The 12,748-nt window shown below is 43.1% G+C and overlaps 1 protein-coding gene and 1 long non-coding RNA gene across 2 annotated transcripts in view; both read right to left on the reverse strand.

Annotated features, from left to right (window-relative positions):
• LOC149977361 (uncharacterized) overlaps positions 1-12,748 on the reverse strand; it is a 290,909-nt gene that overhangs the window by 157,784 nt on the left and 120,377 nt on the right. The window lies entirely within an intron of this gene.
• The window catches only part of vipr1b (vasoactive intestinal peptide receptor 1b), a 196,626-nt gene that overhangs the window by 52,401 nt on the left and 131,477 nt on the right, over positions 1-12,748 (reverse strand). The window contains 1 exon segment of the mRNA NM_001124642.1: positions 8,920-9,017. Coding sequence (NP_001118114.2) covers positions 8,920-9,017 — 98 coding nt within the window.

Consider the following 12,748-nt stretch of genomic DNA (forward strand, 5'->3'; position numbering starts at 1 on the left):
CCCGCCCTGTGCAACTGGGTACTTGACTTCCTGACGGGCCGCCCCCAGGTGGTGAGGGTAGGCAACAACATTTCCACCCCACTGATCCTCAACACTGGGGCCCCACAAGGGTGCGTTCTGAGCCCTCTCCTGTACTCCCTGTTCACCCACGACTGCTTGGCCACGCACGCCTCCAACTCAATCATCAAGTTTGCGGACGACACAACAGTGGTAGGCTTGATTACCAACAACGACGAGACGGCCTACAGGGAGGAGGTGAGGGCCCTCGGAGTGTGGTGTCAGGAAAATAACTTCACACTCAACGTCAACAAAACTAAGGAGATGATTGTGGACTTCAGGAAACAGCAGAGGGAACACCCCCCTATCCACATCGATGGAACAGTAGTGGAGAGGGTAGTAAGTTTTAAGTTCCTCGGCGTACACATCACAGACAAACTGAATTGGTCCACCCACACAGACAGCATCGTGAAGAAGGCGCAGCAGCGCCTCTTCAACCTCAGTAGGCTGAAGAAATTCGGCTTGTCACCTAAAGCACTCACAAACTTCTACAGATGCACAATCGAGAGCATCTTGTCGTGCTGTATCACCGCCTGGTACGTCAACTGCTCCGCCCACAACCGTAAGGCTCTCCAGAGGGTAGTGAGGTCTGCACAACGCATCACCGGGGGCAAACTACCTGCCCTCCAGGACACCTACACCACCCGATGTCACAGGAAGGCCATAAAGATCCTCAAGGACAACAACCACCCGAGCCACTGCCTGTTCACCCCGCTATCATCCAGAAGGCGAGGTCAGTACAGGTGCATCAAAGCTGGGACTGAGAGACTGAAAAACAGCTTCTATCTCAAGGCCATCAGACGGTTAAACAGCCACCACTAACACTGAGTGGCTGCTGCCAATACACTGACTCAACTCCAGCCACTTTAATAATGGGAATTGATGGGAAATTATGTAAAATATATCACTAGCCACTTTAAACAATGCTACCTAATATAATGTTACATACCCTACATTATTCATCTCATATGTATATGTATATACTGTATTCTATATCATCTACTGCATCTTTATGTAATACATGTATCACTAGCCACTTTAACTATGCCACTTTGTTTACATACTCATCTCATATGTATATACTGCACTCAATACCATCTACTGTACCTTGCCTATGCCGCTCTGTACCATCACTCATTAATATACCTTTATGTACATATTCTTTATCCCCTTACACTTGTGTCTATAAGGTAGTAGTTTTGGAACTGTTAGCTAGATTACTTGTTGGTTGTTACTGCATTGTCGGAACTAGAAGCACAAGCATTTCGCTACACTCGCATTAACATCTGCTAACCATGTGTATGTGACAAATACAATTTGATTTGATTTGATTTGATCACAGGGGCCGAGCTCCCTGCAATCCAGGACCTTTATGCCAGGCGGTGTCAGAGCAAGTCCCCAAAAAATTGTCAACGTCATCCAAGCCATAGACGATTTTCTATGCTTTCGCACAGCAAGCATTACCAGTGCACCAGATCAGGAACTAACATGACCCTAAACAGCTTCTTACCCCAAGCCAGAAGCTGAACAAAACTACGAAATAAATCACTACTGGACGTCCTGCATTGACCCTTCTTTACGAAATCTCTGACTCTATATACACACACTGGACTCCACACACGCACACACACGCACACACGCACACACACGCACACCCACACACACACACACACACATACACACACCATACACTACTGTTACTGTTTATTATCTATCCTGTTGTCTAGTCACTTTACCCCTACCTACAGTATACTGCTGCTACTGTCTATTATCTATCCTTTACCCCTACCTACAGTATACTGCTGTTACTGTCTATTATCTATCCTTTACCCCTACCTACAGTATATTGCTGTTACTGTCTATTATCTATCCTTTACCCCTACCTACAGTATACTGCTGTTACTGTCTATTATCTATCCTTTACCCCCACCTACAGTATACTGCTGTTACTGTCTATTATCTATCCTTTACCCCTACCTACAGTATACTGCTGTTACTGTCTATTATCTATCCTTTACCCCTACCTACAGTATACTGCTGTTACTGTCTATTATCTATCCTTTACCCCCACCTACAGTATACTGCTGTTACTGTCTATTATCTATCCTTTACCCCCACCTACAGTATACTGCTGTTACTGTCTATTATCTATCCTTTACCCCTACCTACAGTATACTGCTGTTACTGTCTATTATCTATCCTTTACCCCTACCTACAGTATATTGCTGTTACTGTCTATTATCTATCCTTTACCCCTACCTACAGTATACTGCTGTTACTGTCTATTATCTATCCTTTACCCCTACCTACAGTATACTGCTGTTACTGTCTATTATCTATCCTTTACCCCTACCTACAGTATACTGCTGTTACTGTCTATTATCTATCCTTTACCCCTACCTACAGTATACTGCTGTTACTGTCTATTATCTATCCTTTACCCCTACCTACAGTATACTGCTGTTACTGTCTATTATCTATCCTTTACCCCCACCTACAGTATACTGATGTTACTGTCTATTATCTATCCTTTACCCCCACCTACAGTATACTGATGTTACTGTCTATTATCTATCATTTACCCCTACCTACAGTATACTGCTGTTACTGTCTATTATCTATCCTTTACCCCTACCTACAGTATACTGATGTTACTGTCTATTATCTATCATTTACCCCTACCTACAGTATACTGCTGTTACTGTCTATTATCTATCCTTTACCCCTACCTACAGTATACTGCTGTTACTGTCTATTATCTATCCTTTACCCCTACTTACAGTATACTGCTGTTACTGTCTATTATCTATCCTTTACCCCTACCTACAGTATACTGATGTTACTGTCTATTATCTATCCTTTACCCCTACCTACAGTATACTGCTGTTACTGTCTATTATCTATCCTTTACCCCTACCTACAGTATACTGCTGTTACTGTCTATTATCTATCCTTTACCCCTACCTACAGTATACTGCTGTCTTATCTATCCTTTACCCCTACCTACAGTATACTGCTGTTACTGTCTATTATCTATCATTTACCCCTACCTACAGTATACTGCTGTTACTGTCTATGATCTATCCTTTACCCCTACCTACAGTATACTGATGTTACTGTCTATTATCTATCCTTTACCCCCACCTACAGTATACTGCTGTTACTGTCTATTATCTATCCTTTACCCCTACCTACAGTATACTGCTGTTACTGTCTATTATCTATCCTTTACCCCTACCTACAGTATACTGCTGTTACTGTCTATTATCTATCCTTTACCCCTACCTACAGTATACTGCTGTTACTGTCTATGATCTATCCTTTACCCCTACCTACAGTATATTGCTGTTACTGTCTATTATCTATCCTTTACCCCCACCTACAGTATACTGCTGTTACTGTCTAATATCTATCCTTTACCCCTACCTACAGTATACTGCTGTTACTGTCTATTATCTATCCTTTACCCCTACCTACAGTATACTGCTGTTACTGTCTAATATCTATCCTTTACCCCTACCTACAGTATACTGCTGTTACTGTCTATTATCTATCCTTTACCCCTACCTACAGTATACTGCTGTTACTGTCTATTATCTATCCTTTACCCCTACCTACAGTATACTGCTGTTACTGTCTATTATCTATCCTTTACCCCTACCTACAGTATACTGCTGTTACTGTCTATTATCTATCCTTTACCCCTACCTACAGTATACTGCTGTTACTGTCTATTATCTATCCTTTACCCCTACCTACAGTATACTGCTGTTACTGTCTATTATCTATCCTTTACCCCTACCTACAGTATACTGCTGTTACTGTCTATTATCTATCCTTTACCCCTACCTACAGTATACTGCTGTTACTGTCTATTATCTATCCTTTACCCCTACCTACAGTATACTGCTGTTACTGTCTATTATCTATCCTGTTGTCTAGTCACTTTGTTATTTTATACTCCCTGTATATAGCCATGTTATTTTATACTCCCTGTATATAGCCATGTTATTTTCTACTTCCTGTATATAGCCATGTTATTTTCTACTTCCTGTATATAGCCATGTTATTTTATACTTCCTGTATATAGCCATGTTATTTTATACTTCCTGTATATAGCCATGCTATTTTATACTTCCTGTATATAGCCATGTTATTTTCTACTTCCTGTATATAGCCATGCTATTTTCTACTTCCTGTATATAGCCATGTTATTTTATCCTTTCTGTATATAGCCATGTTATTTTATACTCCCTGTATATAGCCATGTTATTTTATACTCCCTGTATATAGCCATGTTATTTTATACTCCCTGTAAATAGCCATGTTATTTTATACTTCCTGTATATAGCCATGTTATTTTCTACTCCCTGTATATAGCCATGTTATTTTATACTCCCTGTATATAGCCATGTTATTTTATACTCCCTGTATATAGCCATGTTATTTTCTACTTCCTGTATATAGCCATGCTATTTTCTACTTCCTGTATATAGCCATGTTATTTTATCCTTTCTGTATATAGCCATGTTATTTTATACTCCCTGTATATAGCCATGTTATTTTATACTTCCTGTATATAGCCATGTTATTTTATACTCCCTGTATATAGCCATGTTATTTTATACTTTCTGTATATAGCCATGTTATTTTATACTTCCTGTATATAGCCATGTTATTTTCTACTTCCTGTATATAGCCATGTTATTTTCTACTTCCTGTATATAGCCATGTTATTTTCTACTTCCTGTATATAGCCATGTTATTTTATACTCCCTGTATATAGCCATGTTATTTTCTACTTCCTGTATATAGCCATGTTATTTTCTACTTCCTGTATATAGCCATGTTATTTTCTACTTCCTGTATATAGCCATGTTATTTTATACTCCCTGTATATAGCCATGCTATTTTCTACTTCCTGTATATAGCCATGTTATTTTATACTTCCTGTATATAGCCATGTTATTTTCTACTCCCTGTATATAGCCATGTTATTTTATACTCCCTGTATATAGCCATGCTATTTTATACTTCCTGTATATAGCCATGTTATTTTCTACTCCCTGTATATAGCCATGCTATTTTCTACTTCCTGTATATAGCCATGTTATTTTATACTTCCTGTATATAGCCATGTTATTTCATACTCCCTGTATATAGCCATGCTATTTTATACTTCCTGTATATAGCCATGCTATTTTATACTTTCTGTATATAGCCATGTTATTTTATACTTCCTGTATATAGCCATGTTATTTTATACTTCCTGTATATAGCCATGTTATTTTCTACTTCCTGTATATAGCCATGTTATTTTCTACTCCCTATAAACAAGAAAATATCTCAAAAAGGAATTACTAAAAACTTAACCAATGAAGAAAAACAATGCAATTGTCTTTTGCACTAAGTAACACACTGACACTCCAACACACTCACAGGGCCCTACACACTACACACCCTGTCTCTATGCACACTCACAGGGCCCTACACACTACGCACCCTGTCTCTATGCACACTCACAGGGCCCTACACACTACGCACCCTGTCTCTATGCACACTCACAATGCCCTACACACTACACACCCTGTCTCTATGCACACTCACAGGGCCCTACACACTACACATCCTGTCTCTATGCACACTCACAGGGCCCTACACACTACACACCCTGTCTCTATGCACACTCACAGGGCCCTACACACTACACACCCTGTCTCTATGCACACTCACAGGGCCCTACACACTACACACCCTGTCTCTATGCACGCTCACAGGGCCCTACACACTACGCACCCTGTCTCTATGCACACTCACAATGCCCTACACACTATACACCCTGTCTCTATGCACACTCACAGGGCCCTACACACTACACACCCTGTCTCTATGCACGCTCACAGGGCCCTACACACTACGCACCCTGTCTCTATGCACACTCACAATGCCCTACACACTATACACCCTGTCTCTATGCACACTCACAGGGCCCTACACACTACACATCCTGTCTCTATGCACACTCACAGGGCCCTACACACTACACACCCTGTCTCTATGCACACTCACAGGGCCCTACACACTACACACCCTGTCTCTATGCACACTCACAGGGCCCTACACACTACACACCCTGTCTCTATGCACGCTCACAGGGCCCTACACACTTCACGCCCTGTCTCTATGCACACTCACACTGCCCTACACACTACACACCCTGTCTCTATGCACACTCACAGGGCCCTACACACTACACACCCTGTCTCTGCACAGTGGTCTCCGCCCTGCAGTTCTCATCCCTGATTTTAGTCCTCACCAAATTTACAATGTGCAGGGATACTGGAGTGATGGACGTAGATATGTAAAGGTAACGGTGATTAGACATCAGGATATATGATAGATAGAGTAGCAGCAGTGCAGTATATATGATGAATGTATGTGAGTGGGTTTGTGTAGAGTCAATATGAATGTATGTGCCTGTTAAGTGAGTGAGCAAATGATGGAGTGAATGTTTGTGTGTGTGTTGGAGAATCTGTGTGTGTAGGGCCCTATGAGTGTGTGTTGGAGTGTCAGGGTGTGTAGTGTGCAGGGCCGTGTCAGTGAACGTAGAGACAAGGTGTGTAGTGTGTATGGCCGTGCGAGTGTGTTGGAGTGTCAGTGTGTGTAGAGACAGTGTAGAAATAAGAATACAATTCAGGGGTCCTTCAGATAGTCTGTGTAGCCATATAGTTATGTATTTATCAGTCTTATGGCTTGGGGATAGAAGCTGTTCAGGAGCCTGTTTGTGGCAGTCTTGATGCACCAGTACCGCTTGCTGTGTAGAACCAGAGAAAACAGTCTACGGCTTGGGGTGGCTGGAGTCTTTATCACTGGATGTCCGCTTGGTGATGTCCCACTCTCTGTAGTGGCATGCTATCAAGGGCGGTGCTGTTGCCATACCAAGCAGTGATATAGCCAGTCAAGATGCTCTCAACAGTGTAGCTGTATAACTTTCAGGATTTGAGGGCCCATGTCAAATCTTTTCATCCTCCCCAGGGGGAAGAGACGATGTCATGCCTTCTTCACGACTGTGCTTCTGTGAATGGATCATGTTAAGTCCTTAGTGATTTGGACACCAACGAACTTGAAGCTCTCGACCCTCTACACTGCAGCCCAATTGATGTGGATGGGGGCGTGCTCGGCCCTCCATTTCCTGTAGTCCAGAATCACTTCCCTTGTCTTGCTGACGTTGAGGGAGAGGTTGCTGTCCTGGCACCATACGGCCAGGTCTCTGACCTCCTCCCTATAGGCTCATCGTCATCAGTGATCAGGCCTACCACCGTCATGTCGTCAGCAAACTGAATGATGGTGTTGGAGTCGCGCATATACCCCTGATGGGGCCCATGTTGAGGGTTAGCATTGCAGAGTTGATGTTGCCTACCCTCACCACCTGGGGTCGGTCTGTCAGGAAGTCCAGGATCCAGTTGCAGAGGGAGGTGTTTAGTCCCAGGGTCCTTAGCTAAGTGACGAGCTTGGAGGGGACAATGGTGTTGAACGCTGAGTTGGAGTCAATGAACAGCATTCTCAGATAGGTGTTCCTCTTTGTGATATCCCAGGAGGTCTACCCCGGGGTGTGGTAATAGAGGGGAAGTATGTGAGGCGACGTTGGCTCCCTCTGTTTTGAGTACACGAGCTGGGCACCCCGACACAGTTAGCTCCAAGTGGAGGAAACTAGGGGAAAGTGCCAACCAGAGGCCTCCCGGGTGGCGCAGTGGTTAAGGGCGCTGTACTGTCGCGCCAGCTGTGCCATCAGAGTCCCTGGGTTCGCAACCAGGCTCTGTCGTAACCGGCCGTGACCGGGAGGTCCGTGGGGCGACACACAATTGGCCTAGCGTCGTCCGGGTTAGGGAGGGCTTGGTCGATAGGGATGTCCTTGTCTCATCGCGCACCAGCGAGCCGGGCGCATGACTTTCAACCTTCGTCTCTCCCGAGCCCGTACGGGAGTTGTAGCGATGAGACAAGATAGTAGCTACTAAAACAATTGGAGACCACGAAATTGGGGAGAAAAAGGGGTAAAATTCAAAAAAAAAAAAAAAAAAAAAAAAAAAGTGGAGGCCACATAAAAGGAGCACGATGACACAACGCACACAAAGCCAAAGCTGAGAAGAAGGACTGAGCCAAACCTATGTGATTTTCTGTCTTAGTAAAGTTGTGTTTGCTGACTAAAACCTCCCTGTCTCTGTTTTAATCTCTGCACGCTCAACCCAACACCCCACGGTTTACCACACTATTGTTTAGGTAGGAGAGGGCAGTGTGGGGTGCATTTGATAATGGTCGTCTATGGATCTGTCGTATGCAAATTGGAGTGGGTCCAGGGTGTCTGGAATGATGGAGTTAATGTGTTCCCTAACCATCCTCTCAAAGCACTTCATGATTACAGATGTGAGTGATACAGGGCAGGAGTCATGGTGAAGCACTGGAGTTCTTGGGGACAGGATTGATGGTGGTCATCATAAAACATGTGGGGATTAAAGACTGGAACAAGGAGAGGTTGTAAATTACCGTGAATATGCCTACCAGCTGTTCAACGCATGGGCTGAGAACGTGCCCTAGAACATCATCCAGCTACCTGGCCTTGCTACTGTTGACCTGATTAAAGACCTTACTCACGTTGGCCTCGGAGAGCGAGATTGCCCAGTCCTTTGGGTATGACAATAGCAGGTAATTACCTGAAATTTACTCAGTATGACTATAGTAGGTAGGTACCACCTGAAGATATTCAATAAGACTATAGTAGGTAGTTACCACCTGCAGATATTCAATAAGACTATAGTAGGTAGGTACCACCTGCAGATACTTAGTAAATCTATAGTAGGTATTTACCTGAAGATACTCAATATGACTATCGATGTGATGAGGGAGATCAGGGAGATGCTGTGTCCAACAGTGTAACCAATTTTCACCTGCCAGAAGAAGTTCCCCTGAGAAACACACACAACAAACAATAGTTAATTTTATAAATCACGTTGGATTATTCATATTTCCAACATACATGATCTCCTGCTGCGCTAGGATCCAAGGATTTAGCCAGGAGTTGATGGACACAGTGTTTACCCAGGAGTTTGATAGACAGTGTTTAGCCAGGAGTTGATAGACAGTGTTTAGCCAGGAGTTGATAGACAGTGTTTAGCCAGGAGTTGATAGACAGTGTTTAGCCAGGACTTGATAGACAGTGTTTAGCCTGGAGTTGATAGACAGTGTTTAGCCAGGACTTGATAGACAGTGTTTAGCCAGGACTTGATAGACAGTGTTTAGCCAGGACTTTATAGACAGTGTTTAGCCAGGACTTGATAGACAGTGTTTAGCCAGGACTTGATAGACAGTGTTTAGCCAGGACTTGATAGACAGTGTTTAGCCAGGACCTTATAGACAGTGTTTAGCCAGGACTTGATAGACAGTGTTTAGCCAGGACTTGATAGACAGAGTCAGGGGGAGTGATGAGCTCTACAGCAGAGTCTCACAACTCAATCGCTGGTTGAAAACTGTTTTCTGCCCCTCCCAAAATATAGAATTTGTAGATAATTGGCCCTCTTTCTGGGACTCACCCACAAACAGGACCAAGCCTGACCTGCTGAGGAGTGACGGACTCCATCCTAGCTGGAGGGGTGCTCTCATTTTATCTACCAACATAGACAGGGCTCTAACTCCTCTAGCTCCACAATGAAATAGGGTGCAGGCCAGGCAGCAGGCTGTTAGCCAGCCTGCCAGCATAGTGGAGTCTGCCACTAGCACAGTCAGTGTAGTCAGCTCAGCTATCACCATTGAGACCGTGTCTGTGCCTCGACCTAGGTTGGGCAAAACTAAACATGGCGGTGTTCGCCTTAGCAATCTCACTAGGATAAAGACCACCTCCATTCCTGTCATTATTGAAAGAGATTATGATACCTCACATCTCAAAATAGGGCTACTTAATGTTAGATCCCTTACTTCAAAGGCAATTATAGTCAATGAACTAATCACTGATCATAATCTTGATGTGATTGGCCTGACTGAAACATGGCTTAAGCCTGATGAATTTACTGTGTTAAATGAGGCCTCACCTCCTGGCTACACTAGTGACCATATCCCCCGTGCATCCCGCAAAGGCGGAGGTGTTGCTAACATTTACGATAGCAAATTTCAATTTACAAAAAAAAAAAATGACGTTTTCGTCTTTTGAGCTTCTAGTCATGAAATCTATGCAGCCTACTCAATCACTTTTTATAGCTACTGTTTACAGGCCTCCTGGGCCATATACAGCGTTCCTCACTGAGTTCCCTGAATTCCTATCGGACCTTGTAGTCATAGCGGATAATATTCTAATCTTTGGTGACTTTAATATTCACATGGAAAAGTCCACAGACCCACTCCAAAAGGCTTTCGGAGCCATCATCGACTCAGTGGGTTTTGTCCAACATGTCTCTGGACCCACTCACTGTCACAGTCATACGCTGGACCTAGTTTTGTCCCATGGAATAAATGTTGTGGAGCTTAATGTTTTTCCTCATAATCCTGGACTATCGGACCACCATTTTATTACGTTTGCAATTGCAACAAATAATCTGCTCAGACCCCAACCAAGGATCATCAAAAGTCGTGCTATAAATTCACAGACAACACAAAGATTCCTTGATGTCCTTCCAGATTCCCTCTGTCTACCCAAGGACGCCAGAGGACAAAAATCAGTTAACCACCTAACTGAGGAACTCAACTTAACCTTGCGCAATACCCTAGATGCAGTTGCACCCCTAAAAACTAAAAACATTTCTCATAAGAAACTAGCTCCCTGGTACACAGAAAATACCCTAGCTCTGAAGCAAGCTTCCAGAAAATTGGAACGGAAATGGCGCCACACCAAACTGTAAGTCTTCCGACTAGCTTGGAAAGACAGTACTGTGCAGTACCGAAGATCCCTTACTGCTGCTCGATCATCCTATTTTTCTAACTTAATTGAGGAAAATAAGAACAATCCGAAATTCCTTTTTGATACTGTCGCAAAGCTAACTAAAAAGCAGCATTCCCCAAGAGAGGATGACTTTCACTTTAGCAGTGATAAATTCATGAACTTCTTTGAGGAAAAGATTATGATTATTAGAAAGCAAATTACGGACTCCTCCTTAAATCTGCGTATTCCTTCAAAGCTCAGTTGTCCTGAGTCTGCACAACTCTGCCAGGACCTAGGATCAAGAGAGACGCGCAAGTGTTTTAGTACTATATCTCTTGACACAATGATGAAAATAATCATGGCCTCTAAACCTTCAAGCTGCATACTGGACCCTATTCCAACTAAACTACTGAAAGAGCTGCTTCCTGTGCTTGGCCCTCCTATGTTGAACATAATAAACGGCTCTCTATCCACCGGATGTGTACCAAACTCACTAAAAGTGGCAGTAATAAAGCCTCTCTTGAAAAAGCCAAACCTTGACCCAGAAAATATAAAAAACTATCGGCCTATATCGAATCTTCCATTCCTCTCAAAAATTTTAGAAAAGGCTGTTGCGCAACAACTCACTGCCTTCCTGAAGACAAACAATGTATACGAAATGCTTCAGTCTGGTTTTAGACCCCATCATAGCACTGAGACGGCACTTGTGAAGGTGGTTAATGACATTTTAATGGCATCGGACCGAGGCTCTGCATCTGTCCTCGTGCTCCTAGACCTTAGTGCTGCTTTTGATACCATCGATCACCACATTCTTTTGGAGAGATTGGAAACCCAAATTGGTCTACACGGACAAGTTCTGGCCTGGTTTAGATCTTATCTGTCGGAAAGATATCAGTTTGTCTCTGTGAATGGTTTGTCCTCTGACAAATCAACTGTAAATTTCGGTGTTCCTCAAGGTTCCGTTTTAGGACCACTATTGTTTTCACTATATATTTTACCTCTTGGGGATGTTATTCGAAAACATAATGTTAACTTTCACTGCTATGCGGATGACACACAGCTGTACATTTCAATTAAACATGGTGAAGCCCCAAAATTGCCCTTGCTAGAAGAATGTGTTTCAGACACAAGGAAGTGGATGGCTGCAAACGTTCTACTTTTAAACTCGGACAAAACAGAGATGCTTGTTCTAGGTCCCAAGAAACAAAAAGATCTTCTGTTGAATCTGACAATTAATCGTAATGGTTGTACAGTCGTCTCAAATAAAACTGTGAAGGACCTCGGCGTTACTCTGGACCCTGATCTCTCTTTTGAAGAACATATCAAGACCATTTCAAGGACAGCTTTTTTCCATCTACGTAACATTGCAAAAATCAGAAACTTTCTGTCCAAAAATGATGCAGAAAAATGAATCCATGCTTTTGTCACTTCCAGGTTAGACTACTGCAATGCTCTACTTTCCGGCTACCCGGATAAAGCACTAAATAAACTTCAGTTAGTGCTAAATACGGCTGCTAGAATCCTGACTAGAACCAACAAATTTGATCATATTACTCCAGTGCTAGCCTCTCTACACTGGCTTCCTGTCAAAGCAAGGGCTGATTTCAAGGTTTTACTGCTAACCTACAAAGCATTACATGGGCTTGCTCCTACCTATCTCTCTGATTTGGTCCTGCCGTACATACCTACACGTACGCTACGGTCACAAGACGCAGGCCTCCTAATTGTCCCTAGAATTTTTAAGCAAACAGCTGGAGGCAGGGCTTTCTCCTATAGAGCTCCATTTTT

Source organism: Oncorhynchus mykiss, chromosome 15 (assembly GCF_057628025.1).
Source record: "Oncorhynchus mykiss isolate SJ-2025 chromosome 15, ASM5762802v1, whole genome shotgun sequence".
Lineage (NCBI taxonomy): Eukaryota > Metazoa > Chordata > Actinopteri > Salmoniformes > Salmonidae > Oncorhynchus > Oncorhynchus mykiss.